Below are 27,231 nucleotides of genomic sequence, written 5' to 3' on the forward strand. Positions count from 1 at the left end.
AGGCTTTAAACTGTGCTTATGGAAAACCGGAAGCACAGTTTCCAATCCTGTTGGGATCCACAGAGAGGCTTCCACAGGATTCAAAATGTTCACACCTGGGGCATTTGCCCTATCCTTCTTAATAGGAGGTCCGCCACTGACAAAAATAAATGAAATTAACAACTACAGATAGATATACAAATGGCACAATTATTACACAGATTAGCTCTGCATTTCAGTAGGGCACATCAAGACCTGTTTCTGTAGAACAGCCAGTGTTAACCACTGCAGTATAGTTACATATTAAGTGACTCCTGCTAAAGTTGTGGAGGGGAGGCAATCTTACTCATTTTTGCAGCTTAATTCATATACATTTATGCACATTTTAATTCCCCTCCAATTTCAAAGTTCATTTCAAAGCACTGAAGCTCAGTTTACAAATAAAAGATTATCTCGATGGCAGACAAAAATAGCTAGATATCAACTTCTGTACTTTAATCTTCCTGTTTTGAGTGAATTCAGCTGCAAATTCATAGGAGAGAATATCCCCTGGAAACCTATTAAATTTAATGTATTAAATTAATTCCAGCTCATTCATATTATTTTCAACAATTATAAAAACAATAACATAAGAACATAAGAACAGCCCCACTGGATCAGGCCATAGGCCCATCTAGTCCAGCTTCCTGTATCTCACAGCGGCCCACCAAATGCCCCAGGGAGCACACCAGATAACAAGAGACCTCATCCTGGTGCTCTCCCCTACATCTGGCATTCTGACTTAACCCATTCCTAAAATCAGGAGGTTGCGCATACACATCATGGCTTGTACCCCATAATGGATTTTTCCTCCAGAAACTCATCCAATCCCCTTTTAAAGGCGTCTAGGCTAGACGCCAGCACCACATCCTGTGGCAAGGAATTCCACAGACCGACCACGCTTCAAGGATTGTCAGCTTCAAGGATTGTCTCTGCACTTCAAATAAATCTTGCCTTTGCTGTCTTTGAAAGCAGATTAGTGGTGGTTAGACTGTGTGGCTTAGATCAAAGAAACATGTGCTTAAATCCCCACTTGACCATGAAATTCACTGGTGACCTTGGGTTCCTCACCTTCTCACAGCCTAGCCTACCTCACAGGGCTTTTGTGAGGATAAAATCATGTTTTGCTCCTTGGAGGTAGTCACTAAGTTCTTACAGTGCAATCCTAGGTCTGTCTATCAGAAGTAAGTCCCACTGTGTTCAACTCCGGGAGAGTGTGTATAGGATTGCAACCTTAGTTATTTAATATAAAATGGTATCATTATTTGAAATATTTATATCCCACACCTCCTGTTACCAAAGGGACTGCCAGGGCAGTTGAAACAACAATTTTAAACAGACATTAACAGCCCAGTCCTATTGCACTTAGCCTTATGGCAGTCATGAACGCTTATCTGGAAAAGCCACATGCTGCTGGAGCACAGGCAGAGAGGCTGGAGTGGCCCAACATGCAGAGGTGGATCCAGGGAGTCCCGCTGACCCAGGTAAGCCAGGAGGGAAGGGGGAATGAGCAAGGAATAGGCAGAACAGGGAGGAGGGTGGATTGGGTCCGGGAAGGGGTGGGTTTGGCAGCCAAATCCATTGACTCCGACTACATAGACTGGTGCAGGTCCAAGCAGACTTCCCTAGGCTTCGGAGGCTTACTCCCAGGTAAGGAAACTCCCAGGAGATCTCTGGCATTGCCCTTCTTTGCAGGATGCAGCTCACACTCCAGTGGCATGGCTGCATTGGAATGGGGGGAAGGGATAGTATTGGGCCATAAAACATTTAAAACAGCATGATTTACAGACACAAAAAACTCAACAAGGGAAGCATAAGCAAATACACTAGTGAAAAACAATCAAGAGCCCCCCCCCCAAAAAAAAATCAGTGTAACACTAAAATAAATGAGTGATGGGACATGACTGGGCTAGTTGGGCATGCCTAGGAAGGAACTACAACTTTGGTAGCAGAAAGTTCTGGAGTTAACATTCCACAGTTTTTAAACTTGTCTGTGGTAGCAACTTCCTTATTTTGAAACTTCTTTCCTAATCGGGCACTAGAAAGCCCGAATTATTATCTTGTGTGTGTGTTATTGTTTATTGATTTTCTTATTTTGTTTAATACAAAGAATATAAAACAAACTTCCTTCAAAAATCAGGCTGTCCTGGGCAGACAATTATTTGGGGTATGTATACATGGCAGTACACATTGTAAGTACAGTCTATGACAAGGGTAAACAGAGTGCTGTTACTTTGCTGTATTTCTCAGCATATACAAAAATTATCCTTGAGTACAAGATATTTGTTTTCTAAACAAATTGAAATAATTTTTGCGTTTAATGTCTCGTACTGTTTGTCATGAGAGGCATATTAAGGAAGAATCTCTTGTTTGAGGCATAATTGTTATTTAACTCAAAAAAGTCAAGAAACTCAAATCAATTGTTGCAATTTTGTCTTCATCTGCAAGGTTCCCATCTCTTTAGCAGTTGTATGGCAAACAGAAACCAGCAGGTGAAGCTTGTCTAGGCACATTGCTGCCATAATGGGAAAACTTCCCCTGAAAAATTATGCATATCACACAACTTTAAAGCCACATGAACTTTCCCAAGGTAAAAGTCATTCCCCCATCCCCGCCATGCAGTAAACACAGTTTCACTGACTTTCCAGCAAAGACAGGATTCATGTACCACTTTGAAAATGTATTGATCTCTAACCCGAGGGGTTAATACACTCACTAGGCAGTGGGGAACTTAGGCCCTGACTCAGCAGGACTTCAACTTCAAAGGGAAAATGCTAATGTTTGTGGAATACTCAGCTGCTCTTTCAAGCAGCTTGATTGTCTAGCTTTCAGATCCAAGGCTGCTAAACCAAGATCTCATTGGGCTGTTTCAGGGCTCAAAGCTGTATGCATTCCACTTGTAGGGGTGAATTATCAGATTTGCTTTGCACTTTGTCACTTTCACAAACATTACAGAATTGTTAACCCTTCACTGAAGCTTCATGAGCAATAGCATTGGCTTGGACTTTTGTTCATCAATTTGTTTATTAATTTAAATGTGTAGTTTGCAGCCCTACCCCAAAGTTCTCATGGCAGCAAACATAAAAAAGCTGTTTTCAAATGGTGTACCAAGGAATCTCAGAGTTGCCCAGTAACTTCATCAGGTTCTGGTGTGGTCCGTTGTCTTGCTGTTACTGATTTCACCCTGCCTTTCTCAGCAACAGGGTATTGGGTGTTTGGGCACACACATAGGCAAGACCCAACAGGTTTTACTGATATCTGATATGAATTGATACCAATTGAGCATGAACCTCAGAACCTAGAATTCTCTGTATGTTTAAGGATTCCATGAAAAACAGATCTATGCGGAAAGGATTCTCTGGTGGCAGAAAATCTAGCACTGCTGTTTTAATATTTTAAAACAAAAGAATACATGATGCAGCAGAGCCAGTCCTTCTCTCCCCTGAGTTGTTAGCTGTGGGGAGTGAGAGGAGTGTGATTTGGCCAGGAAGAGAGGCAATTGCAGCTCAGCTTTGTCCACCATCTTTCTGGGTGATGAACAGCTGTGATTCCACAGACAAGAGAAGGGGGAATTGCAATGGTCTATCAGGAATAAGCACCCTCCAGTCTAGCAACAGTCTTCAGTGCTCACACTAGCCCAGCACACTCCATACCCCTGGGGAGCTACACAGTGGTGGAGAAACATGCCAACAACTCCCCGAAGGGAATATCTCCTCAGTGGGCGCTCAAAATGATAGCTTGCCACCACTTTCTCAACAAAAAGTCAGCAGTTCCTTCTTGAGAGAGCCAGCAAGGATCCTGTAAGCTCTGTGGAAGCAACTGAAAGCAATGTAAAAGCAGGTGAGTTTCCACACACCCTTCCTTAGATCCTTCCTAGATCCTTCCTTAGATCCTTCCACACACCCTTCCACACAGTTTAAGCCTGTGTAGATAACCACTACAAGGCTTAAAAAACTTTATCTTATTGTCTTTTAAAGTAAAGAATTAAAATGTTAATAAGCACGCAGTTTCTAAAATATCATAAGAGGGTGAGGACAAATTTCCCAAACAGCATAAAAATGCTAGCTAAATATAAGATGAGCTACTTCAGCTTTATTGCCCACACTACCGACATGTCTGCCTCCTGGCCAATACCAGGGCAAAGAATAGCTCTGAAGGACCATTACTTACAGACCAAGGAGCCAATCAAAATGTCAGAATAATGCTGATTCATGGTAGCTAATGACAGCACCTTGGGCACATAGTCTCTGCCAGGTGTACAATTTTATCTTGATTAGCCCAGATGCCTTTAAAAGGGAACTGGACAGCTTTATGGAGGAAAAGTTAATCACAGATTAAAAACCATGATGGGTATTTGCATCCTCCTGGTTTTAGAGGTTGCCTATCTCTGAATGCTGGTTGTAAGGGAGTAGTAACAGGATGCAGATATTTTGTTGCTTTGTATGCTCCCTGAGGCTTCAGGTGGGTTACTATGAGATACAGAAAGCTGGACTAGATGAACCTTTGACCTGATCCAATATGATTCTTCTTATGTTCTTATGATTAATTATCCAGAATACCTAACTTTCTTCCTTGCAGCTGGCCCTCAAAATATAACTCAAGATGGTATTCCTCAGCTTCATCGTCTCCCCCACTTTAGCTCTCAAGCTAAAAGAACAAAGGGAGTATCCAGCCTGATAAGCTGATATCTCCAGAAGGATCTTTTTTATAACCCACAAAATACAAGCTGAACTCCAGGCCAGAAATATAAAATAGAGTTGCAAATAAGCTACCCACAAGAAGTTCCGGACCTTGGCACCAAAGTGATATTTAAATCACCCTTGTTCGTAACAAAACCTAGCATTTCAAAGAAATAACAGTTTAAAGAAGTGGCAGTATTACTTTGACCACTAGGTAGTAAATACATCTCTCTGATAAAAATACCCAACTTCTTCACAGCTACTGAGCAACCTGTCAAAATCTTAGACAGGCTCCCTCCTGTTTTACAGAGGAGTTGCAAATGATGAAGTGACAGGACAGACAACTTGAATGACAGTAGTAGAAAACTCATGTTAAGTCTGACCAAACAGGGGCTAAAGTTTATTTTAGAGCCTACTCCAAGTGGTGATAGCAGCAATGGCGATGATGACAGCAAAGTGAATCTTCTTTGTCCTGAGACCTCCTCTATCTGGTCTGTCTAATTGATCAGGAGGCACACATGGAGTTTATAAGGCACTTTGCAGATAAAATTGCTCACATCCATCACAACTTGGATTCCACATTGACAGGGTCTGGTGGTGTCCCCTTGATGTCTGTTAGCCTGGCTTTGTGATGTTCTTTTTGGTTTGTCATCCCTGAGGATATGGACAAGATCCTTTGGAATGTGACACTGTCTGACTACTTGATCCTTGTCCAGCATGGCTTATTATTAGATCTATCCAGGAGAGCCTGGCTGTGTGGACAGGGAAGGTGGTTAATTCATCTTTGAAGGAGTCAGTACTGCCACTGACATTAAGATGGTTCAGAAACTGCATTTAGTGCAAAATGCAACAGCTTGGTCACTGGAAATTGGCAGTTTGATTCTGTTGAACTGTACTGCTCAGGTAACTGCACTGGCTACTGGGTCATTTCTGGGCCCAATTCAAGATGATGTTCTTAACTTTTAAAGACCTTTAAGTCTTGAGGCCAGCATATTTCAGAGACTGCCTTCTTCTGTATAATCTGGCCTGCACTCTTTGTTCATCAGAGAAGGCACTTTGAGATGTGCCATTGTTTACAGAGGTTACACAATAGCGAGATCTAGGACCTTCTTGTTAGTGGCACTCACTTTATGGAATTCCCTCCCCTTAGATTTACAAATGGCTCCCCTTTAGAAGTCTTCTGTTAGGGCCTCAAAATGTTTCTTTTTAGACTAACCTTCTGAATTTATTTTGGTTTTTTAGTATTGGATGTTCTGCAGAACAGCAGTAAAGCAAGGATAATAAAAATGCATTTGTAAATAATGGCACATCTAAACTACATTACTGTAGTCTGACCAGGGGCTTATCACATTATGCATAACTGTTGCAAGGCAATCTATGTCCTGAAGGGTTTCTACTGTTGGAAGGTGCTCCATGCCACTGACACTACTTGGGCTTCTAATGGCAATGCTGGAGCTATACCCACATTTCAATCCTAGTTCTTTAAGGAATCTGCAGTCTCATCCTAAACACTTTGGATACCACCTCCTTAGGCTGATGAAGCACTCACCAACAGCAACTCTGGACTTGCAACAGGTGCTAAATTAACACTGTTTTTTTTTAATGTATAGCAATTTAATTGTTTTGTTACTTTTGGTTTGATTAGTTTTGCTGCTGCTGTTTCTGCTATTTTTAAAATTCATTTTATTGTTCATTATTTGCCTTTTATAAAATTGATTTTATATTGTTGTCAACCTATTTAGGACTGCTTAATTGAAAGTTAAGATATATTTCTTAAAATAGAGAGATAAATACATTAGGCACTTACAGCCCAATCCTATGCATGCCTGTTCAGAAGTAAGTGTCATTCGTGTCAATGGGGCTTACTCTCAGGAAAGTGTGGATAGGATTGGGCTGTTAGGGTGCAATCCTGACCCACTTTCCAGCACTGGCATAGCTGTGCCAGTGGGGCATATGCTGCATCCTGCAGTTGGGGGGCAGGCATAGAAGCCTCCTCAAGGTATGGCAATGTTTATTCCCTAACCTTGAAGTTGCATTACCCTTATGTTGGTGCTGGAAAGTGGGTTAAGATTGGGCCCTTAGTCCCTTTGATTTCAGTGGAATTTAACTGATTTCAAATTTATGCAAGTCATATTTGCTGGGAGTACATTGGAGTTTTTAGCAGTCTGCATGTAAACCAAGCTTCTGATTTTTATATATATGATAACATTTGGAAACCTGCTGCCTGCTTGGGACACATATCTATAACAATGAATGTGAATGGGAAATCACAGATCATTACATATGCAGTGACAACACCAATATTGTTAAAACATGCAAGTTTCTCTTGTTGGACAAATTTTTGGAACAGAATTATTCTGCTTGTTGACAGATTGGAAATCTTGGTCCTGCTTTCCCTGATCTTCCAGTATGCAAACAAATGTTCAGTACTAAAAGGTCATACTGGAAGTTTATCTGGCTTGGAAAAGCATTTTCTATCAGAATTTCACTTATTAAGTTTAAATATAATTGCATCATAAGGTGTTGCTCTCAGGCACTTCAATTTGTAATGTGACTCAGTTGCAGGCAGTGCTATAAAGTACACACACGTTGCCCTCTAGTGTTGTTTCAACATGTTACAGAAACAGTTTTGAAAAAGATGCCCTGCTGTGCAATCTGTACAATAATTTTTGATGCACTACAAGTATTTGGTATTGCTAATAAATTTTACCACTTCTCGGCAGATCTAGAGTTGCATTTAACCCAGGCATTATTGCATTAAGAATAAATTGTTAATATTAAGCATTATATCCATTCCATCTTACCACTGTATTTTACTTTGCCTCCTTTTTAAAGTGAACCCTTTCTGCTGAATCCTATCTGGGCCTTGGACTGCCAGGACTCATGTTCCTGTCACTTTCCTGGAAGTCCCATCATGTGACGTCACATGACATCACTCCATTCCAGCCACAGTATGTGCCAGGATGCTATCCCCTCTTTTCCTCCCATTTTCACTCTTTGGATTTACGTCAGCTATGTAGGTGGTATGGGTCTGAGGAGACCCATAGGTCATCAGGAGGCCTACAGGAAGGTAAGGGGAAAATATTTTTTTCTTTATCTTTCCTGGGCCTCCTGATTAACACCCCCCTGCATCGTCATCAATGGTGTGGGACAGGATTGGGCTCATTGTTTATATCTGTATGAATTCAGAGACAGAGAATATATATATACTTCTTTCAATCAATGAAACCCTTCGGAACACTGGGAAAGGATGCAAGTTTCTGATTGCAAGGCCTCTCACAACCCAATACTATTTTGTATTGGGGCTATTGAACACAGGACGTTATGACAGCACAAGAGCCTTCCATTGTAAGATGTTTCATTGCGAAAACCAGAAGTGCCATTTCCCCCCCCCTTTTTCAGTCTTTTACAGGCGGGGCGGCAAATTCCTCCCATCCCCAGCAGCAGCGTGGTTCTGGGGTTCACGTTGCTGCCTTCCCCCCTTCCCCACAACAACTTACAGTGCTCCCAACTCCCTTGTAGGACTTTGAGAAGCACTGAGGTAAGACATTGGCAGGGGTGGGGTGGGCATGAAACTGAGTGAGGAGTGTGGAGGAACAGGGGTGGGGATGCTGTTGGAGGGGGTAGATTTGGTAACAGTGGAGCACACCTGATCCCATCCCATCTTTTCACAGCCTCCCTTCCCCCTTTGTGTCTTCAGACTTGCACGAGCTACAGAGATAGCACAGATCTGCAGAGATCCGTTGTGGAGTGGAAGGCCTACATAGGGATAAGGGTAAATAATTCCCCTTTATCCTCCAAACTTCCAGGAAACTGGAAATACTGCTTAAGAGCATTCTGGAAGTCTTTCTGAGCAGTCCCAAATGCTGTGCGAGGCTCAGTTCAGCTACGTTAGTATCCCAGGAGGGTGGTGTGCTGTGGAGGAAGCGGCATTGTGAACCTGTGCCCACACAGGGCCCACACAGGGCCCACAGCAACACAGGGGCCAAGTCTGTAACTGTGTGGCATAGCAGCAATCAGCAAGAGGCGCGGTGCAGCTGCTGTCTGAGAGGTGGGTCTCTGGCATACTGCCATGTTAGCAAAATGGTCACTCATAAAAGTGTTATAATTGTAGGTGAAAACTGATGCCTGGCAGCTCCCTAGAGTGCTGTATTGGCAAAGCTGAGTGACACGCTAGTGCATTGCCAAAGGAAAGCATCTATCACAAGGGAAGCATGGAGGACTTCAGCAAAGAAATCAAAGGGCACAACAGCTGCAAAATGCTAAAATTTATTGATCATTTAACTGTTCTAGAGAAACAAAAACAAACTAAAAAGGTGAAGATGTCCCTCATCCAAGTATCAGTTGGCAGACAATATCAGTTAAGAAAATAACCCCCAAGGTCGGTTTTTCCAGAAACAAATAAATATTCATGGCACAACGTTAAAAAATAATTCACCTTCCTAGAACAAAATTTATATTACTGCTATTTATTACTGTGGTTTACAAAATATGACGCTTTGGCAAATATATATTCATTCTGTAAACAATTATGAAACTAAACATTTCCAAAGTCCAAATATTCATACAATTACTATGCTGATGTGATCATGTAAACAGAGAGCCGTTTGCAGCAGCAGTACTTGGTGGGACTTTTCTTTTTCACAAGAATACATCCAGAAATAATCTCCTAGAATTGTAGCCCCAAAACTTTGGAAGACGAAAGTGTGTGGAAGAAGGAATTGGAAAAGAAAATGATGGCTGAGAAGAAGCATCAAATTAGGCAAGTGAGAACTGCATTTTGCAATTGCGCTTCATTTAAATAGAAAATCTTCGCCAGTTTAAGCTGGGATGGAACTAAATGGGATCCCAGTAATGGTTATTCTCCTCTCAAATAATGACCAGTCTATGTCAACTGGTGGTGGAAACTCTTGTGCCTGGCTACTCAGAATGCTTAGTTAACATTGGAGTCATTGTACTGCAAGGGAAAAAAAATCAGCCAAAGTCCTTATTTCCTCACCCTCAGCCTAATCAATGACATGAAGAGCTCCCCTTTCCCAAGTTGCCTGGAGCTGGATAGTTTAGTCTCACTCAAGCACAGTCCCGACTAAAGTCACTTAAAACAAGCCTTGGCATTTCTTAGTGTTTGACACCAGAAAAGATCCTTCTGCTGAGAAGAGATTTGGAATAACAAGAAAAGAAATGCATTTGTCTGTTCAAGATGCTGCTTTGGATACTTGGCTATTTAAGACAAGAAGATTCATTTTAATCGAGTTTCTGTTCATTCTTAGTCTTGATCATTGTTTATGATTATGTCTAGGCATACTCTTGCTGCTGCTGTTCATCCTGCTCTTGTTCCTGCTCTTCTTGCTGTCCTGGTGTCGGAGTGGCATGGACACCACATGGGCTGCTCACACAGCCGCACTCTTCAACATAGATGTAAGAATAGTCCTGGGTGGAGTCATCGGGGCATATCAGGGTCACTTGCCTCTTACTGGTCTTGAGTTCTTGACAGCATTTGCATGTGTGATCTATTGCATTAGCCTCAAAAGAATATCTGGATGGACACAAAGAGAAAACAAGGAAAGGTTTAGACTCACTACTGCAAAAACAGCTCTATTCATGGTCGGTTTTCATCAAATGTTTGTCTACACTGGAAGCAATTCGTCTTCTACTACAATACTTTCTACTACAAACAAAGGACACTTTGTTGTACGTTTTGATTCTCCAGGAACACAGAAAAAGTAAAGAATGCAGAATGGGATTGTAGTTTACAGTAAAACAACAACAAAACTCAAGTTTCTAGCCCTTGCAGTCAACAAAGGAAAAAAAATGGAAAAAAGGAAGCAAATATGATGTGATGTGATGAACAATGTGATGAACTGATCACGCTTCAAGAAAAGAAGGAGAAAACATGATGATAGCTTTCAAATATCTATTAGTAGGTATCCTGGATTCCAGATGGTGGCTGTGACCCAGGGGGCCCCTGTCTAGCTTCATTTGATGTGCCAGCTGGGTACCTGGATCATGCAGACCTGGCCACAGCGATCCATGCCATGGTAACATCAAGATTAGACTATTGTAACTAATGGGTGTAAATTACGTTATATATAAACCTGGAAGAGATTCCAGGATGTGCTGGACAGGTAACTGAAATGGCTGCTTGAGATATAGGTTACCCATCTTGACTTAGAGCAAGGGATTGATGCTCCTGGAATACTATCCACCTTCATAATTCTGTTTGCACAAATGTACTGGAATCTGATCTTGGATAAATACTTTGCATTTGTATTCCATAATGTCAGAAGGATTTCTTTGCAATATTTTTGGCCATAGTGATCTTGCATATTACTACAGATCTGCAATGCAAATTCCCTAAAATCACCTGTCAAACAAGCACAACATTGAGATCTAACATAAACTACTCTGCTCCTCCAGTACAATTTCCAAAAAGTAATCCTAGCCTGGAATTCAACTGAGCAACTAGACAATAGAAACAAATAGGATTTAAGAGACCCAAACTGAAAGTGCTTTACAAGGGGAGTGAGCAATGTTCTTGCTTCTACTTACTTTGAGGAACTATTACAGTTGCCACTGCAGGATGTTATCTCTATAGGTGTAGAAGAATTACAGCCATTGTGTCTGACAACTTTTGAGATCGGCTTTGGAATGCAATCTTTTTTCCCTGTGGGAGGAAAAAACCCGACATGAAAGAGCTTGACTATGTCATCGCAAACATTACCGAATAGGAAGCTGAGGAAGTTAAGATATATGTGTGTGTACATCAGTGTAAATGTGTGTGAGGTAGTGTGGATAGGGGAATGGAGGTCTGCCTATTTTAATTGTAATGAGGCAACCCTGTACTTCTTTATGCTTGAGGACATATAGAAGGGAAGAACGTTTTTGCGAACTTCATTCTTCTCAGAAAACAGCCAGTCATACTTTCCTGAGGTATTGATGGAATGTCTACTTGGATGGCATTAGTTCTGAAAGTGAACATACTCAGAAAGGCTGGTGGGTCTTCTTGACCTAGTTACATCAGCTGAGCACTGGAGACATGGAACCCTGTGCTGTTTGTTTGAATATAACAATGGGTACAATCCTAACCAACTTTCCAGTACAGGCATAGCTGTGCCAGTGGGGCATGTGCTGCATCCTGCAGTTAGGAGGCAGTTATGGAGGCCTCCTCAAGGTAAGGCAATGTTTGTTCCCTTAGCTTAGAGTTGCATTACTCTTATGCCAGTGCTGGAAAATTGGTGAGGATTGCGGCCAATGTCTCTTTTCAAAGTATTAGCTCCACAGCTTGCACCGAAGGTGCAGAAGCACAATGCTTCCAACTTTCTCTCTGCTCAGATATGTTATTTGCTCACTTGTTGCCCAGATGTAACCCCAGATGGCTAAAGGTGCCATTTAATGCACCTTGCCAAATTTGTTGTTTGTATTAACATTTTTGGTGTGACTTACGTGAACTGCATATCTTGCAGCAACCATCTTCACTTATTACTATATCGTCCTGAAATAAGAGAGAATAATTTAGAACTTCATTTGCAGATATCAAGATCATCACTTCTGCAGAGCAAACAATTTGCTAGTGACAGATCTACACTAGAGTTGGGGTGCCCCAAAGGGGTTCAGCAAAGGGAGACAAACCACACAGATCTAAAGAACACTGTCAGTCACAGTACACAGAATGCTCGCTATAAATATTAAGTATGTTCACAGTAATTATATATACAATTATATATTAGCATTTCCACTAATTCTCTTAAGAACAGTGATCCACACTTCCTAGGTGCCATGAAGTAAGCCAGATAGCTCATGGATGGGAAGAGAGTACTCATAAGCATCCAACTTATGCTGCCTCTGTTTTTTATCAATTGTTGATTCATCCTTGCAGGCGACTTGCTAGTTGGTCACCAATAGGTGTTGGGTGCAAAACATGGCACTGGAGGCAAAGGATGTATGTAAATTCCAAGGCAGAGGAGGGGGGTCAAAGAACTAGATCCCTGACAAAAGCAAAATTAGGAAGATGGAACAGCAGAATTTAGGAATTGCTTTTAAGGCTTGAACCAATTTCTGAGCATTGTAAGCCACTGATGTATGAGAGACTATGTTCACATAGTGCAGTGAAGGAAGTATTTTTAGACTTGGTAATATGCTTATATATGCTGGCCTGGAAGTGGAGTAGCCGAGAGAGGGCAGGAGGGACAATTGCCAGGAAGGCCAACCCTCAGAAGACCTGTTGGAGGCCTTAGAAATGGACTTGTGTTTTTGCTAAAACTGAGAGTGCTGGAACTGGAAGGGTGTTAAATTTTTTTTTGGTCTCAGATGCTAAATGGCACAGTCACTGGTGGCTGGTGATAGGAACTGAGGAATTGTAACGGGAAAGTGGGCACACCCCATACAGAGCAACATGTGTGGGAAGAGAAACCTGCATCTCTTCAGCAGCGGAGGCACCAGGACTGTCCTTTTAGGTGTCCATGGTGACAGACTGGCAGAATTTTCTTTTGCTTCCCTGCTTAAATAGACATGATAATTCCAAATGAGCTAATCAAGCCCATGTATGATTCACCCTATTTTTGAGACAATCATGCTCTCAGCTAATCAAACCAATAGATGAGAAAGTTTATGGCTGTTCAGGTAACTTACAGGTAAGCAGTCAGGTGGGTTTAGTTCAGAGCAGCCTCTCTTGACAGTGACAGGAACAAACTGACCCTCAATAGTATCACACTGGTAGAAGGTACAGTTGTCTCCTGGAAGGTGCCAGGTTTCTCCAGGCTGAAAGCAGTCATAAATTTAATTGTATTATTACAGGCAGACCGAGCATGTTTATTACCAAGGCACACTTATGGGGGGGGGGGGGAAATAAAGGGATGTTTTTGACAGGTGAGTTTTGAGAAGGATTGTGTAGAACTTCTGCAGAATTAGCAAAAGAATTATCACACTATTCTTTGGGTAGGTCTCCTTATTAAGCAACGCTGAAGAAAATGTTCTTCTGCCTACATATTTTGTGCTCCCAGCTCGTATAATGCACTTGCTTGTCTCTGCTCAGCTGTCCTGAACTACCGTCATAAAACTGTCCTTTGTTTTTGCCATCGTATTCCACATTGTGCATATTATGCAGCTGAAGGACAGGGGTCTATACATATGAATTTGGTATTGAAACCAAGAACCTTCCCTGTTTCCGAGTCTCCGTCCTCAAAGTACATATGCACACATGCACTTTCTTTCTCCTTTATATACATATACACTCACTCTGTCTCCTGAACATTAGAATTGTGGGATATATCTCAATATCACTCTGCCAAACAGCACCATTTCCATCAGCTTTAACGAAAGGATTCGGCCTTGTGACATTTCCTTGAGGTTGCCCAGAAGTCTGCTCTTAAAATACCCATCAGGGTATCCCACAAAGAACTCTGAAGGTGGAACCTTATTTCATGTTGTATCTACACAATATTTTTAACCTTTATGTCTAGTATGGGATGGGCCACAGCTCAGAGGTAGAGTATATGCGTTGCATGCAGAAGACTCAATTGCAGAGAGATCTTAGGTTGCAACAGGGTTTGGAAGGACCACCATCTGAGAACTTGGGGAGCCCCCTGCCAGTCAAAGTAGACAATCCTGGTGACATGGATCAAAAGTCTGATATGGCAGCTTTGTTTATTATTTATACAGTGCCATCAAGGCACATGGCTTATTTTAGAGTTTCAAAAATGAAATATAGTCTAGCTGCTGCTCCCAAGAAGTTTTTTTAAAAAGTGAGTGGGGAAGACGGCAGCGGATGCAGGGAAAAAGACTAGGGTTGTGAGGTACAAATGTGAGTAATCGTGCAGAAATAATGGTTATTGTTGCACAAAAAATCTAGACCCTTTGCAACCTGCAATCTTATACACCTCTGCATGTGAGTGTGATAAGCCAAGAAGCAGGAAAGTACAACACTGTTCACAAAACATTGCATACCTGTATAACATGAACATCGTTAGGGCTCAGTCTCAGTACACAAGCGACTGGGGTGCATTCACCACAGCACTGTCCAGATTTTTCCTTGTAAGCATAGCCCTGTGTTTGAGAAAATACAGAACGACAGTTGTAAGAGCAAAGACACTTTTATTCTTTTTTCAGAAAACTGGTGGGTGGATGAGTGAGTAGGTAGATGGAAAGTAAGGGAAAAATGCAAAGCGGGCATAACTCACCACTGGGCAATTTGTGTCACATGCTAGAGAAACACATTCCACAGCGTACAATTTGGTTTCTGGATCTTCTTCAGGGGAGCATTTGCATATTTCACAGAGGCCTTTCGGAACTACTGCTCCAGGCTAAAGGAGGACAAAAGAAAAATAGTAGTAAATCATCCTAACCTGATCCCACAAATCAGAAAACCAAATGAACTTTGATAAAACCGTGGTATTTCTTAGCAGGGTTCAGTACATCTCCAGGTTATTCCCAGACTTGGCATAAAATAAAAACTGAAGTTACAATATCTGAGAAATATCAAGGGTAGTCAAAAGAGTTTTAATAAAAGTAGCAACATTTTGCACTGACAGGAGGTGGTGAGAAAGGGCGAGTGTGCTCTTGCATGAGTGCGCACACACAAACACTTTAAAATTGTGTTTATATTAATTGGGGAATGTACTTACTTTGTAAAATATTTCATTGTCAATGCAGCCTGATAATTTCACTAAAAAACAGAAATACATACATCTTAAATTTATCTTGAATGAACAGAATGGAATAAAGGTCAACAACCGTGCTGGTACAATTGATTTAAAATATTTATAACCCGCCTTTCCCCTTTCCGTTGGAGATGTTCAAAGTGGACCTTTGTGAGTTCATGTTGCCCCATGCTGGCAGATCAGGACGGGGGGAGGGGAGGGGGGAGAAGGGGGCAGGGGAAGGGCAATGACCATATGTGATCAGGCTGAGAAGGGGGGGGGATCAGCGGTAGCTGTGCGTGCCAAATCCTATCCCCCTTCCCGGGTGTGATCTGCTGACACAAGGCAATGAGGACTTGCGCAGGTCCAAGCTGTCCCATTGTGGATGCTGGGGCTTATCCTGGGACAAGGGGACAATTTCCCTTTACCCCATGGAGACTGCCAGCCTGCAAAATTCAAGCCCAGAATGCAGTGCAGCCAATGCTGATCCCACTGCACTGCTATGCTGGGATTTGCGCTGGATTGGGCTGTCCATCAGCTTCCGTGGTGTAGCTAATGATCATGTAGCCCAGTGCTGAGCTCAAAATGATGCTCCAGAAGTGATGTCATGCCCAGTCTTTTAAAAAAGTGAAAATAGGGGAAAATTCATCTCCCCCCAGCAGCTCACTGCCCATTTGCTCTGCCACCTCCCCCCTAGGCTCCCCCCATATTAACACCTTATTGATTCTCTGCTATTACACCTAATTGGCTCTTGGAACAATCAGTCTCATTGGTCAGTTTTGAGTTTTAAAAAATCCAGTTTTCATTACATAATGCAGTTGTGTTTTTATTTTCTGGTTTTTTGGTATAACATTTGATAGAATAGAGATATTTTGACACCATTTGTTTCACTGCATTCTGCCTTAAATTCCACAATGAACATATATAACATGATGGTATTATTAGAAAATACCAAGGTTTCCACAATTTTGGCCATTAGTGTCAAACTCAGGTTGTTGCCTCCCTAAAACTTGTTGCCTGGGGCAATTGCTACCCCTGCACCCCCATAGCTACGCTACTAGTCACCTGCAAAATGGCTGTTTGTGAGCAATGTGGGGATATGAATGGACTGCTTTCAATGGACTGTCTTCTGCTTATGGTTCAATGCTTACCACAAATGGAATCCACGCAGCAGTCTCCTGGAAGTTTTTGTTGTTTTAATTCATATCCCAGTGGACAGGACTGGGTAGATTTGGGACAGTAGGTAGTGTTGCACCCTATATAACACAAGATAAGAAAAATTTTCAATAAATGAAATTAATGTTGGATATTCTGATATAACAAATATGTACAAGGAGTTTCTCAACATTCCAATGCTGTTGAGTGAAACATTTGCTGCAGGTTCTAATCGTGCAGACACTGATAGGTTCCCCTGTTGCTGCTACACATGCTTACAATACGGTTGTAACATTAAACAGATGGGCCACAATGCTCAAACAGTACAGGACCACCACCAAACTGGAGCACACCTAAATTATTTGGCTTTTCCCTGAGTTAAAGGAGTGTCCATTTTGAAAATTTTCAAAGAAGATATTCACAGCACACCTCTGGTTTCAAATATTCAAGGGATTGTACTTACTGCACTCTTTATGAGGACAGCAATCTGATGTTGTTACTGTGACAGGTATAAAGCCTTCAAATTCACAGGTCACTGGGGCAGGTGCTGGACATGTTTTTGGTGTACACCGCACATTAAGAGAATATCTCTCACAAGTACAATCCTGGCAGTTGCTGGTCCAGGTTGTCCCAGGCTGTGGAAAGTGATATTTAGAAGAAAATCAGATTCATATTACTGAAAGTCATGGAACATGTTAGAAAGTGATTCCTCAATATACGTATATACAGGCATTAGGTTTAGAATGTATAGTTGATAAGCAGGCACATTGACTGATTAAAAAACATCCTGATTGACTAAAAAGATGGCCCAATTAAAATGCCTTCCCCCAGAGATGCAAAGTTTTGATATGCTTTGTTTTGAAACTGTAAATATCTGTGAAAACCGTGGATAGCAAGTGACATCTTAAAATAGGTATTCACTCCTGGGCAAGAAAGAACAGAGAATATCTCTTAAGAAGATGTTTGTGCTCTCTCTCTCTCTCTCTCTCTCTCTCTCTCACACACACACACACACACACACACACACACACACACACACACGGAAGACAAAAAATCGCTCCAGTCATTCCATCTTCTGCTAGGAAGAGAGTGTTAGTCATCCTGTTTTGTTTCTGCTTCTTTGTTAATGTCCAAAGAAGTGGGATCATGATCAAGCATGGGGACAGTTCACACATTTCTCTGCCACTCACACATTTCTTATGCTTCCTGATCCCCACTCAAGATGCATCATGCAAATCACTGTGAACATGAGGGATTTGCCCTCCCACACAAGCTGAAGAAAGAGTTCTGTGCAAGTCCTTGGCAATTATAACACCGCTTTTTCAGGTAAACTTTTTAAGTACCCCCAAAGCTGATTAGCTCTGAAGATGTGTTAGTTCTAAAGATATCTTATGTGATGATGCACAACACACTTGACAGTAACCACAGTGACATCCTCTAGGAGCTAAGTGAAGTGAGTTCAGCCGCTTGTTGAACAGACTACTTTTATATCTATCTGCATATAAATATCAAAGTTCTGAGCCGACCGCAGATGGTTCTATGACAGTCTTTGTGATTGCACATAATCATCATCATGATTGCTTTTCTATATCCTACTTACTGACACTCATTCAGGTTTTTTATTGATTTGAAGTGCAGATATCTCAGAAATAAGATTGTATCCTATAGTCTCTTGGCTTCCAAATCTAGACTGTTGAAGATCAATGGCCTATTCATATCATGCCCATACAGTACCATCTCCCCTCTCATTTCTGTGCTGTACAAGTGTGCAGCAATGGATTCTGTTGCTGACAGCAGCTGTGAGTGACACAAAGGCAGCAATCCTCTCTCTTGCCTTCAAAAAGTTGTAAAATGCTTGAAAAAGCTCAGTTTTCATGATGCTCCCAACATCCTCTGAGCTCACCCATTTACATTTCATTAAGCATAATTATTTTGATACTTACCGCTCTCGGCAACCCGTCTGGTCCAATACAACCTGAAAGAAATATAATAATATAAAGATGAAGATTTTGTAGCCAACGAGTAGTGCTAATATAGAGAACAGGCCACTAAATTGTGGAAACTAGCTATAATATCTAGTTTCGTCTACAGGGTTTTCTGAGACAAATGGCAGTATAAAAGTGTTTTAAACATTACATGCTGGTGAGACTGCAATCCTAACCACACTGTCCTAAGAGTAAGCCCCATTGAACAAAATAGGACTTACTTCTGAGTAGGTCTGGTTAGGCTTGTGCCCTGAGACTCTGAGCTATACAGGAAGGCATCTACTGCAGCATACTAGAGCAATTGTGGAAGTCATGTTGATGGTTTCTCATTTTCATAAGAATGGAAGAGTATCCATCTATAAAGACCCCCATCGATGATCTACTGAATCTTGTGATACCATTGGCCATATAATATTTCCCAGGTATGGGAAGTCTGTGTAAAATGTTCTGTGACAAAATGCCTCTGCTCTGAGCATCACACTTTCTGCTGAACACAATTTTGGCACATCCTACATATTATTTATAGAGCTGAACATAACAAAAGCATCTCCCTTGTAACCTGAAATGCATGTTTTAGCCCTCATGATTTAATAACTAATTCCTGGTGCAATCCTATGGATGAGAACTCAAAGGTAAGTTTCATTGTGTTCAATGGCGCTTACTCCCATAGGACTGCAACCTTAGTTCCTGGAAATAACTTTTCCTTGGCTTTTGAACAATGTTTCTATGGAATACTAATCAAATAATAACAATAATGTGCACCCATCTTTTCTGCCACTATGAACTCAAGGTGGCTTACAAAATTCATTTAAAACAATTGATACAATCCAAGGGAAAATCAACACAATAACGTCAGCAAAAATAATCAGAGGGGTAATAGGAAATCAGGAGAACCCAGGAAACACCTGTGGGTGTTTCCATCAGCAAAGAGGGGACTGTTTATCATTCCACAGTGTGATACCTTTTCTGCCCTTAAAATATGAATACTTACCACATTCAGAGACACATATATCACTGTAGGAGCTGAAGAGTTTGGTTCCCTCAGGACAGAAGCAACCTTCGGTTATGCCAGAGCCACTAAGTTGTAAAGCTCTACAGTGGAAAATAAGGAGGGGTTAGAATAGTAAAACTTCTTTGCACCATGAAGATCTAATGTGTAGTTTCCACATTCTAATAACGGCTACAGAGAGATGCACAGAGTCTGTTCGTAACATGCTTGCTAAGCACTCTGAGGATAAAACAGCTCATATCTGCCTCAACATGAATGCTATGGTTTCACTAGTTCACTTAATGGACATGTCCGTAACAACAATTAGTCCTATTTTACAGTTCCAGTTCAGTTGTAGCGGCCTGAGGATGTAGACAAAATGATTGGAGGGATGCAGTCTACTAGATGACTGCTTGACCTTGTGTCATTCTAGCTTAGAACAATCAGCAGAGGGTGACTGACAGCTAGAGCCTCCTAGGACCTGAGGACTAACAACAAGGTCAAGGAGGTATTAAATGCCTCAATACAAGAGAGTCCCAAATGTGGTACACAGTCCCAAATGTGGTGTTTGTGAGACCACTCCTGAAGAAAGCCTCCTTGGGCCCCAGGGCTGGATCAATTTCATTCCTGTTTCAGGTCTGCTTATGACACAGAAACTGCCCTGGTCATGCTGATGGACACCGGCATTCTTGGAGGGGGGTGGGCAAAGCAGTACGTTTCTTCAGGCATGTAAAGCAACCCCTCCTCCTTGGCTTCTGAGCCAGTTGCAGCTCTCTGCTTTGCTCTTGCCTTCCCAAATGGCTCTGAAGCCAAGGGGGAGGGGCATTTTACATGGGCATCCCAGCACCTGAAGAATGTACTGCTTTGCCCTCCCCCCTTTCAGGAATGCCAGTGCTGATGAATAGCCTAACCCTGGAGAAGAAAAGGACTGCAGCCTTCTTAATTCTTCTTGGTTTCTTTTGTTCACATAAACCGGTGTTTCTCAACCAGTGGTACGGATACCACCAGTGGGACTTGAGATGGTGCCTGGTGGTACTTGTGGGATCCCCCGGACATCTGCTGCCTGGCAGCGAGACGAGTGACATGGCATAACAAACATCAGTAGGAGATTTGGCTTAGTGGCCAGAGCTCTAAAGTATGCTTTTCATGCACTCTAAAAAGCCCTCCTGTCCACCCTGAGCCTCTCACTGGTGTTTACCATATTGCATCTGGCCTCTCAACCCTGTAGTAACTGGCAATGACGTCATCACCAGTTACTTCTGGTGGTATTTCCAATAGGTGGATCCTGTGAAGTGGTACAGCAGGGGATTAATGTTGAGAAATGATGGCATAGACCATTTTGGGGCATTTGGTGGGCTGCTGTGAGTACAGGAAGCTGGACTAGATGGGCCTATGGTCTGATCCAGCAGGGCTGTTCTTATGTTCTTATGTAATACCCTCTGGATAGGCCATGCAGTTTGGTGTTTAGGAACATTAATAATATGATGGGATCCAGCAAAGTTATCTTCATGCTTTTTAACATCTGCATGAAGCAACTGAATGAGATCTTCCAGGATTTGGGGGTTGGGTGTCATCAATATGCAGATAACACCTGTTTTTATTTTACATCTGTCTCAGATGGGGACCTCTTGGTAAAAATGCTAAACAAGTGACTGGAATCAGTAATAGACTGGAAGAAGGACAATGATGAAAATTGGTCCTGACAAGATGGACATGCTTTTGGTATGTGGTCCATAAAGTCTCTAAGGCAATGATGCTAAATGTATTCTGGATGGGGCTGACCTAAGCAACCAAATTGTCAGGCTGGGGGATCTTCCTATCTCCATTTTGGTCACTGGAAGCCCATGACCTCTGTGGCACACTGGGCAGAGAAAGCTTAACTATGGTTATCTGTACTCTATGTTAGAGTCCATGTTAGAGTATGGGAACGCGTTGTAACTGTAGTTGTCCTTGAAGACTACTTAGAAAGTGTAGTTCAAGAAATAGGAATAGGTCTACAAGCTGAAACTTATCATTGTGAATACAACTTGCCAGGGCCAAAAGAACTAAACTGACTCTCGGTCTGTTTCCAAGCACAATTCAAAGTTCTGATGTCAGTTTTCCACAGTATCCCTGGTGCCAAAGTCAAAGAGCATACCTTACTGCTAAGCAGGAATTTGAATCCATGCTTCCTCAGTTCAAATCTAACCTACTATTTTCTGTACCAATCTAATTCTGCCCACTAAAATGAAACAGACATACAGGTCTTACGTTCTTTCCTTACCGTGTATCACAGGTGAGAGGATTGAGAGTGCCACATGGGTCATATATTTTGTTTGCCGGACAGCTGTATGCTACAAGTAATAGGAGAAAAGAACCAAGGTAAGCATAAAGATGAATTTATATACATATATATTACATTTCCAAAGAGCTTCTGTATGATTTGTTCCTCACTTTTTCTCCTGTTAACTGAGACAGTAATTAATTATCTGAGGTTTGCCAGTGTTTATCTCTACATGCTAATTCATTTACATTTTCTCATAGATTGGGAGCCCTATCTTATCCAACTTTACAGCGCGGGTGCAGCTGTGCAAACTGTCCCAGCTGTAGTGGGGCAGTCAAGGAGACCTCCTCAAGGTAAGGAAACGTTTGTTCCTTTACCTCAAGGCTGCACTGTGGCTGCATCAGCCCTGGAGCATTGGATGGGATTGGGCTCTAAATGAAAGAAAAATTAGTGAGAAGGAAACACAAAGAAAGCAAAGAAATCTAACTTTCCGAGACAGAAAGGTTTCATTAACATATGCTATATTATTACTGTACAGACTTCATGTTTGTAATTTTTTTTTACATTAATATGCTTTCTATGAAGCTGGAAGACTCATGACACATTCCTGAAATAATTATGAAATAACTTTGGAATGTTAAGTAAATCAGAAGTCACTTCTAATGGCCTTTCTGGATCTTATTTGCACATGTACCATAGTAAAGTCTCATCAAATTTGCACTTGCAAAGATTATCAGCCTTGAGTATGTCCTCTCCATGATGCTATACATTCTAGTCTTGCCATACGTTATTCTTTAAATTGGTATCTGCTCAGATACATCTGTATGCTAAAAAAAGAAATGAAACTGACAAGTTTCAACCCATTTCATAAGTAAGACTCTCTTTACCTTATAATTTATGAATGAACTGTGATGTTGATTGACACTTGAGTACTTACGGCATGCACCCTGAGTCTTGTTTCTCCAGTCAATACAAATGCCTTTAGAGGCACAGAGAGAAGCATACATCTCTAAGCCAGCACACTGCATAGAGACATTTTCGATGTGGCAAGCATCAAAGACACAACCTTGGAAGTAGGGTTGAGGAGGAATGATCTTATGGCACTCAGAGAAGATGCTGAAAAGGAACCAGAAACACATGATATGAAAATTCATTTTTTAACAAGTATACTCTCCTTCTCATTTAATGGGCGTTTCCCTGAGATCATTGGCCTAAATGGACCCCAGATGAAATGTAGATTGTCTGGTTACCATCCAATGAACACTTGAGACAGGACCACTTTATTAGCATTTTAATACGGAAAGGAGGCTTGCAGTTGCAGGGGCATTCTCACTTAATGGGTGTTTCCCTGAGATCACTGGCCTAAATGGACCCCAAATGAAATGTAGAAACTAGGAAATTGAACAACCTCAGGATTGTACTCAATTCTCACAGTGCAGAACCTCACTAGAAAGTCTGCTTTTACTGATTTAAAATTCAGCAGTATGACAAACACGTCCTGATATGGCAACGAATTTAATTTTCCCAGAATATACTCCAACTCCACAACAAAAGTGCTGCCTTCTGGAAGAAAGACAGTACACAACAGGTGTGCTTTTAATGCATAATTAGCTGAATAAACTGTACAGTTTCTTAGGAGTCTTAGGAATATGGTCTGTACTTGTATCATATTTGTAGAAGCAAGTTTCAAATAATAACAATAATATTAATATTAACTTTTTTTTAAAAAATAGTATGTCAGACTTCTGACTTGCTCCTGGTTTTGTACCTGGTGGTTTGATATGCAGGTGTGGGTGTGAAGCTAGAGTTCTATGCGTATGTTATGTTCCATGGCATTGACCTTTGAAGTTAGGGGTAGGAGTGTTCAGAACCTGAATTCAAGTGGCTTCTTGAATAGCCATTTTCTTATAGGGCCCAGTCATATCCAACTTTCCAGCACTGATGCAGTTGCAATGCAGCCTTGAAGTAAGGGAAAAAGTGTCCCTTACCTTGAGGAGGCCTCCATGACTTCCCCACCCCCATTGCAGGATGCAGCACTTACCCGATTGGCATGGCTGCATTTGCTCTGGAAAGTTGGATTGAATTGGGCCCTAACAGCCCACTCCTATGCATGTTTACAGGAAGTCCCATTATAGTCAATGAGGCTTACTCCTAGGTAAGTTTGGATAGGATTGCTCCATTAGATTCCCTAGTGATGACCAGACATGTAACTGCATCCATTGTTCTGAGGCTCATGCAATTTCAATACTACTTTATGCAATACCTTCAGGTGATCTCCCAAACCTGGATTAAACCTTCCAGTCTAAGCCACATAATTTTCTCTCCCACTTCTTCATGATATCCTCAATATTATACTCTCTTGATAGGAAAAAGTAAATTAAATTAGTTTTCCATCTTACTCGCTCATAATCTTCTGGCACAGAGGTGTAGCTTTACAGGGTATTGGTGGAGATGGTGTAACCGTTATATTTCCTGGTAAACAGTACTTCTGCTTGTCATCATGAACTCTCCAATGGGGAGCCATGCTAGGACAATCAGTAATTTCACCACTGGGTAAGCGACATTCATCTTTTTTATCATTTGTACATGTACCTGGAGGAAGCAAAACAGAATGAGAAATGAAAGCATAAGAACATAAAACGAGCCCTGCTGGATCAGGTCCAGGGCCCATCTAGTCCAGCCTCCTGTATCCCACAATGGCCCACCAGATGCTTCAGGGAGCACACAAGACCACAAGATACTTGCGTCTTGCTTCCACTCCCCTGCATCTGGCATTCTATTTACACTCACGCCCCCCAACAAAGACATCAGACTGCACTTGGGTTTAACTTGGGCCACTTTATTAAATACAAGTGACCAATTTTAATGCATGAAACCTACTGAACACACCTGCCCTTCCTCACCAGTCTGGGGTAGGCAAAAACACTGCCATATACAGCCAATTTGGATAACAGAAAAAAATTCCTACCCAGCCCTAATAAAAGCAGGATGCTTTACATCAGTGACAAAACATATTAAGCTTTACATTCTGAGCTGGGGCCACAGATATATGGAACATTTTAATTATTTCGATGAGAAATGAATCAATATGGGGGGGTCTGTATCCGCTGATCCTGTAGTGACTTTTTTGGCTGAAAATAGCCATTGTGAGAACTGTTGAGGCCACAGGTGGATGCCTGCGACCTTGATGCAGGGCTTAGAAGCCTCTCTGGAGGGGAGGGGAGCTGGACTCCCCTTGCCTCTGGAGGGTCCAGGCTGTGGGGACAGGCATTCACCTGTATCCACAGTTTCACCTATCCACGGGGGTTTCCAGAAAGGAACCCCCGCAGATCAGGGGGCACGTCTGTATTCCTTTTTTCTTTTCTTCAAAGATGCAAATGCCAACTTTATCTCAATGTATTTTTTCCAATTCTATGTCTGTCTATGGATAAAAACAGTTCCTATCTTAAGAGGAAAGTTGATAGGATGCAGAAAACTAGAGGGGATTTTTGACAATAACAAAAGTGAAAACAAAATATAAAAGTCTGTGTCGGTTCAGCTCTAATGGTAACAACAATATGATTCCAAAGAGTGGAGAAAAGTTTGCTGGAACAGCACTCATTTCAATGGTATTAAAACATCTTTCTTACCACATTGTCCTTCAGTATTGCCACCAAATTTGCTGAATTGAAGCTTGATGGAGAAAATTAAACCACTGAAGGTGCAGACAGCCCCAATTTCAGGTATCTCAGCCACCATATTGATGCCAAGCATGTAGACAAAAATGCCATCTTTCTGGAAACCTGGGCTGACAATCTCACCATTGAATATGATCTGCATAAAGGATAAAAATGTTGTGGCTGTAAAGTAATTCCCTTTTATTTGAGGTGGTATGTATATTTACGTACATACCTTTTTACACATAAGCTATGAGCACACAAAAAGCATTTCTGCATACACACAGGATTTGTGTATGCATGTTTCTCTTCTCGCAGAAGCCCTTTATACCTCATGGAATCCCATTACCTAGAGTCTCCTGATCATCAGGGGTGACAGTGTTGGGTGGGCAATGGGAACTGTGGCAGGAAAGACTTGTTTTTGCTAGAAATCAATTGGTTAAGAGAAGCACTTAAGAACACAAGGAAGGCCCTGCAGGATTGGCCAAAGGCCCATCTTGTCCAGTATCCCCTTTCTCACAATGCCCCACCAGCTGCTTCTGGGAAGATCAAATGCAGGAGAGAATGAGAGACCAATCTTTTGCATGTCTACTCAGAAGTAAGTCCCATTCAAGTCAATGGCGCTTACTCCCAAGAAAGTATGGGTAGGAATGCAGCCTCACATACTTCTCCCCCACCATTGCCACCCTGCAATCAGACTGCCACTTAACTTGGAGATAGCACATTGCCACCCTGACTTCTAGCCATTGATAGACGTGTTCTCCATGAAATTTTCAATCGCTTTTAGTGCTGTGTTTTTATTTGTGTTTGTCCTAAAGTTCCTGCCAATCAGTTCATTGAATGACCTCTGGTTCTAGTACTGTGACAGATGGGAAAAAGAAAAACCTGTTTCTCCACACCATGCACAATTCTATAAGTCTCATGGCCCAATCCTATCATTAGGCTCCGCTGTTGAAACTTGCATTCTGGAAGCACAGCCTGACTTACAGCATTGCAAAACGTGATGCGCTGTCATGTGCTACATCACAACCGCCAGAAAGAGTGGATGGTGCCGACCACACAGGAGTGGTCCTGCTGGATCCCTTGGAACCAGGAAGTCAGCTTTGGGGGTGGGCTGTGAGTGGGGAAGGAAGGGGAAGGAATGCACATGGCATTTCTGGGGAGAAACTGGGAAGTGGGGAGGGGGAGGGAAGGGTGGATCTGGCTTCAGTCGCACACCCCAGATCTTATCCCCTCTTTTAAAAACCTCTCTTAACTTACTCTACTTAACTCCTATCTGCCTTCAAGTCCCCGCCACCACCACAGCATGCAGTATGTGCCTTTTCAGGACAGCTGCATGCTATAGTATGGCAGGGGATAGGATGAGACTTTCAATCATAGATCCCCTGTCTTTTCCAAACGAAAAAGCCTCAAACATGGTAGCCTTTCCTTATAGTAAAAGTGCTCCAGCCCCCTGATCATTCTGGTTGCCCTCTTTTGCACTGTTTCCAGTTCTACAATACCATACTTGAGATGTGGCCACCAGAATTGTACACTGTATTCCAAATGTAGTTGCACTTCAGACATTTTACATAATTTTTTTTTACCTTGTTGGCCTCCACTCTGTTATAACGTTCACGGGTTAGCACTAATGTTGAAGATTTGTAGTGAATGATAATAGACCGAGGACAGGAAAGTCCATCCTCTGCATCACAGAAGTAATTTTCAATATGAACACTGAAGTTGTCATATTTAGGTGTGATCTGTTGCACCAGCACGTATGTGCAGTTGTCCAGGAAGGTGTAGTATATTCCATCAAATGTGATATAATGAGGATCACCCCAGCCACTACAAACACCTGATAAATTAGAAGA

General features: G+C 41.9%; 1 protein-coding gene across 1 annotated transcript in view; it reads right to left on the reverse strand.

Annotated features, from left to right (window-relative positions):
- Nucleotides 1–9,992: 9,992 nt before the first annotated feature.
- The window catches only part of MUC5AC (mucin 5AC, oligomeric mucus/gel-forming), a 66,518-nt gene continuing 49,279 nt past the window's right edge, over nt 9,993–27,231 (reverse strand). Inside the window, exons 36-52 of the mRNA XM_066619489.1 lie at nt 26,965–27,215; nt 25,352–25,535; nt 24,122–24,314; nt 22,660–22,838; nt 21,723–21,792; nt 19,463–19,563; nt 18,430–18,461; nt 16,950–17,121; nt 16,483–16,587; nt 15,317–15,357; nt 14,873–14,995; nt 14,640–14,738; nt 13,326–13,454; nt 12,141–12,189; nt 11,384–11,392; nt 11,247–11,352; nt 9,993–10,233 (exon numbers count right to left, since the gene is read on the reverse strand). Of these exons, the coding sequence (XP_066475586.1) occupies nt 9,993–10,233; nt 11,247–11,352; nt 11,384–11,392; nt 12,141–12,189; nt 13,326–13,454; nt 14,640–14,738; nt 14,873–14,995; nt 15,317–15,357; nt 16,483–16,587; nt 16,950–17,121; nt 18,430–18,461; nt 19,463–19,563; nt 21,723–21,792; nt 22,660–22,838; nt 24,122–24,314; nt 25,352–25,535; nt 26,965–27,215 (2,084 nt within the window). The remainder of the gene's footprint in view (nt 10,234–11,246; nt 11,353–11,383; nt 11,393–12,140; nt 12,190–13,325; nt 13,455–14,639; nt 14,739–14,872; nt 14,996–15,316; nt 15,358–16,482; nt 16,588–16,949; nt 17,122–18,429; nt 18,462–19,462; nt 19,564–21,722; nt 21,793–22,659; nt 22,839–24,121; nt 24,315–25,351; nt 25,536–26,964; nt 27,216–27,231) is intronic.

Source organism: Tiliqua scincoides, chromosome 1 (assembly GCF_035046505.1).
Source record: "Tiliqua scincoides isolate rTilSci1 chromosome 1, rTilSci1.hap2, whole genome shotgun sequence".
Lineage (NCBI taxonomy): Eukaryota > Metazoa > Chordata > Lepidosauria > Squamata > Scincidae > Tiliqua > Tiliqua scincoides.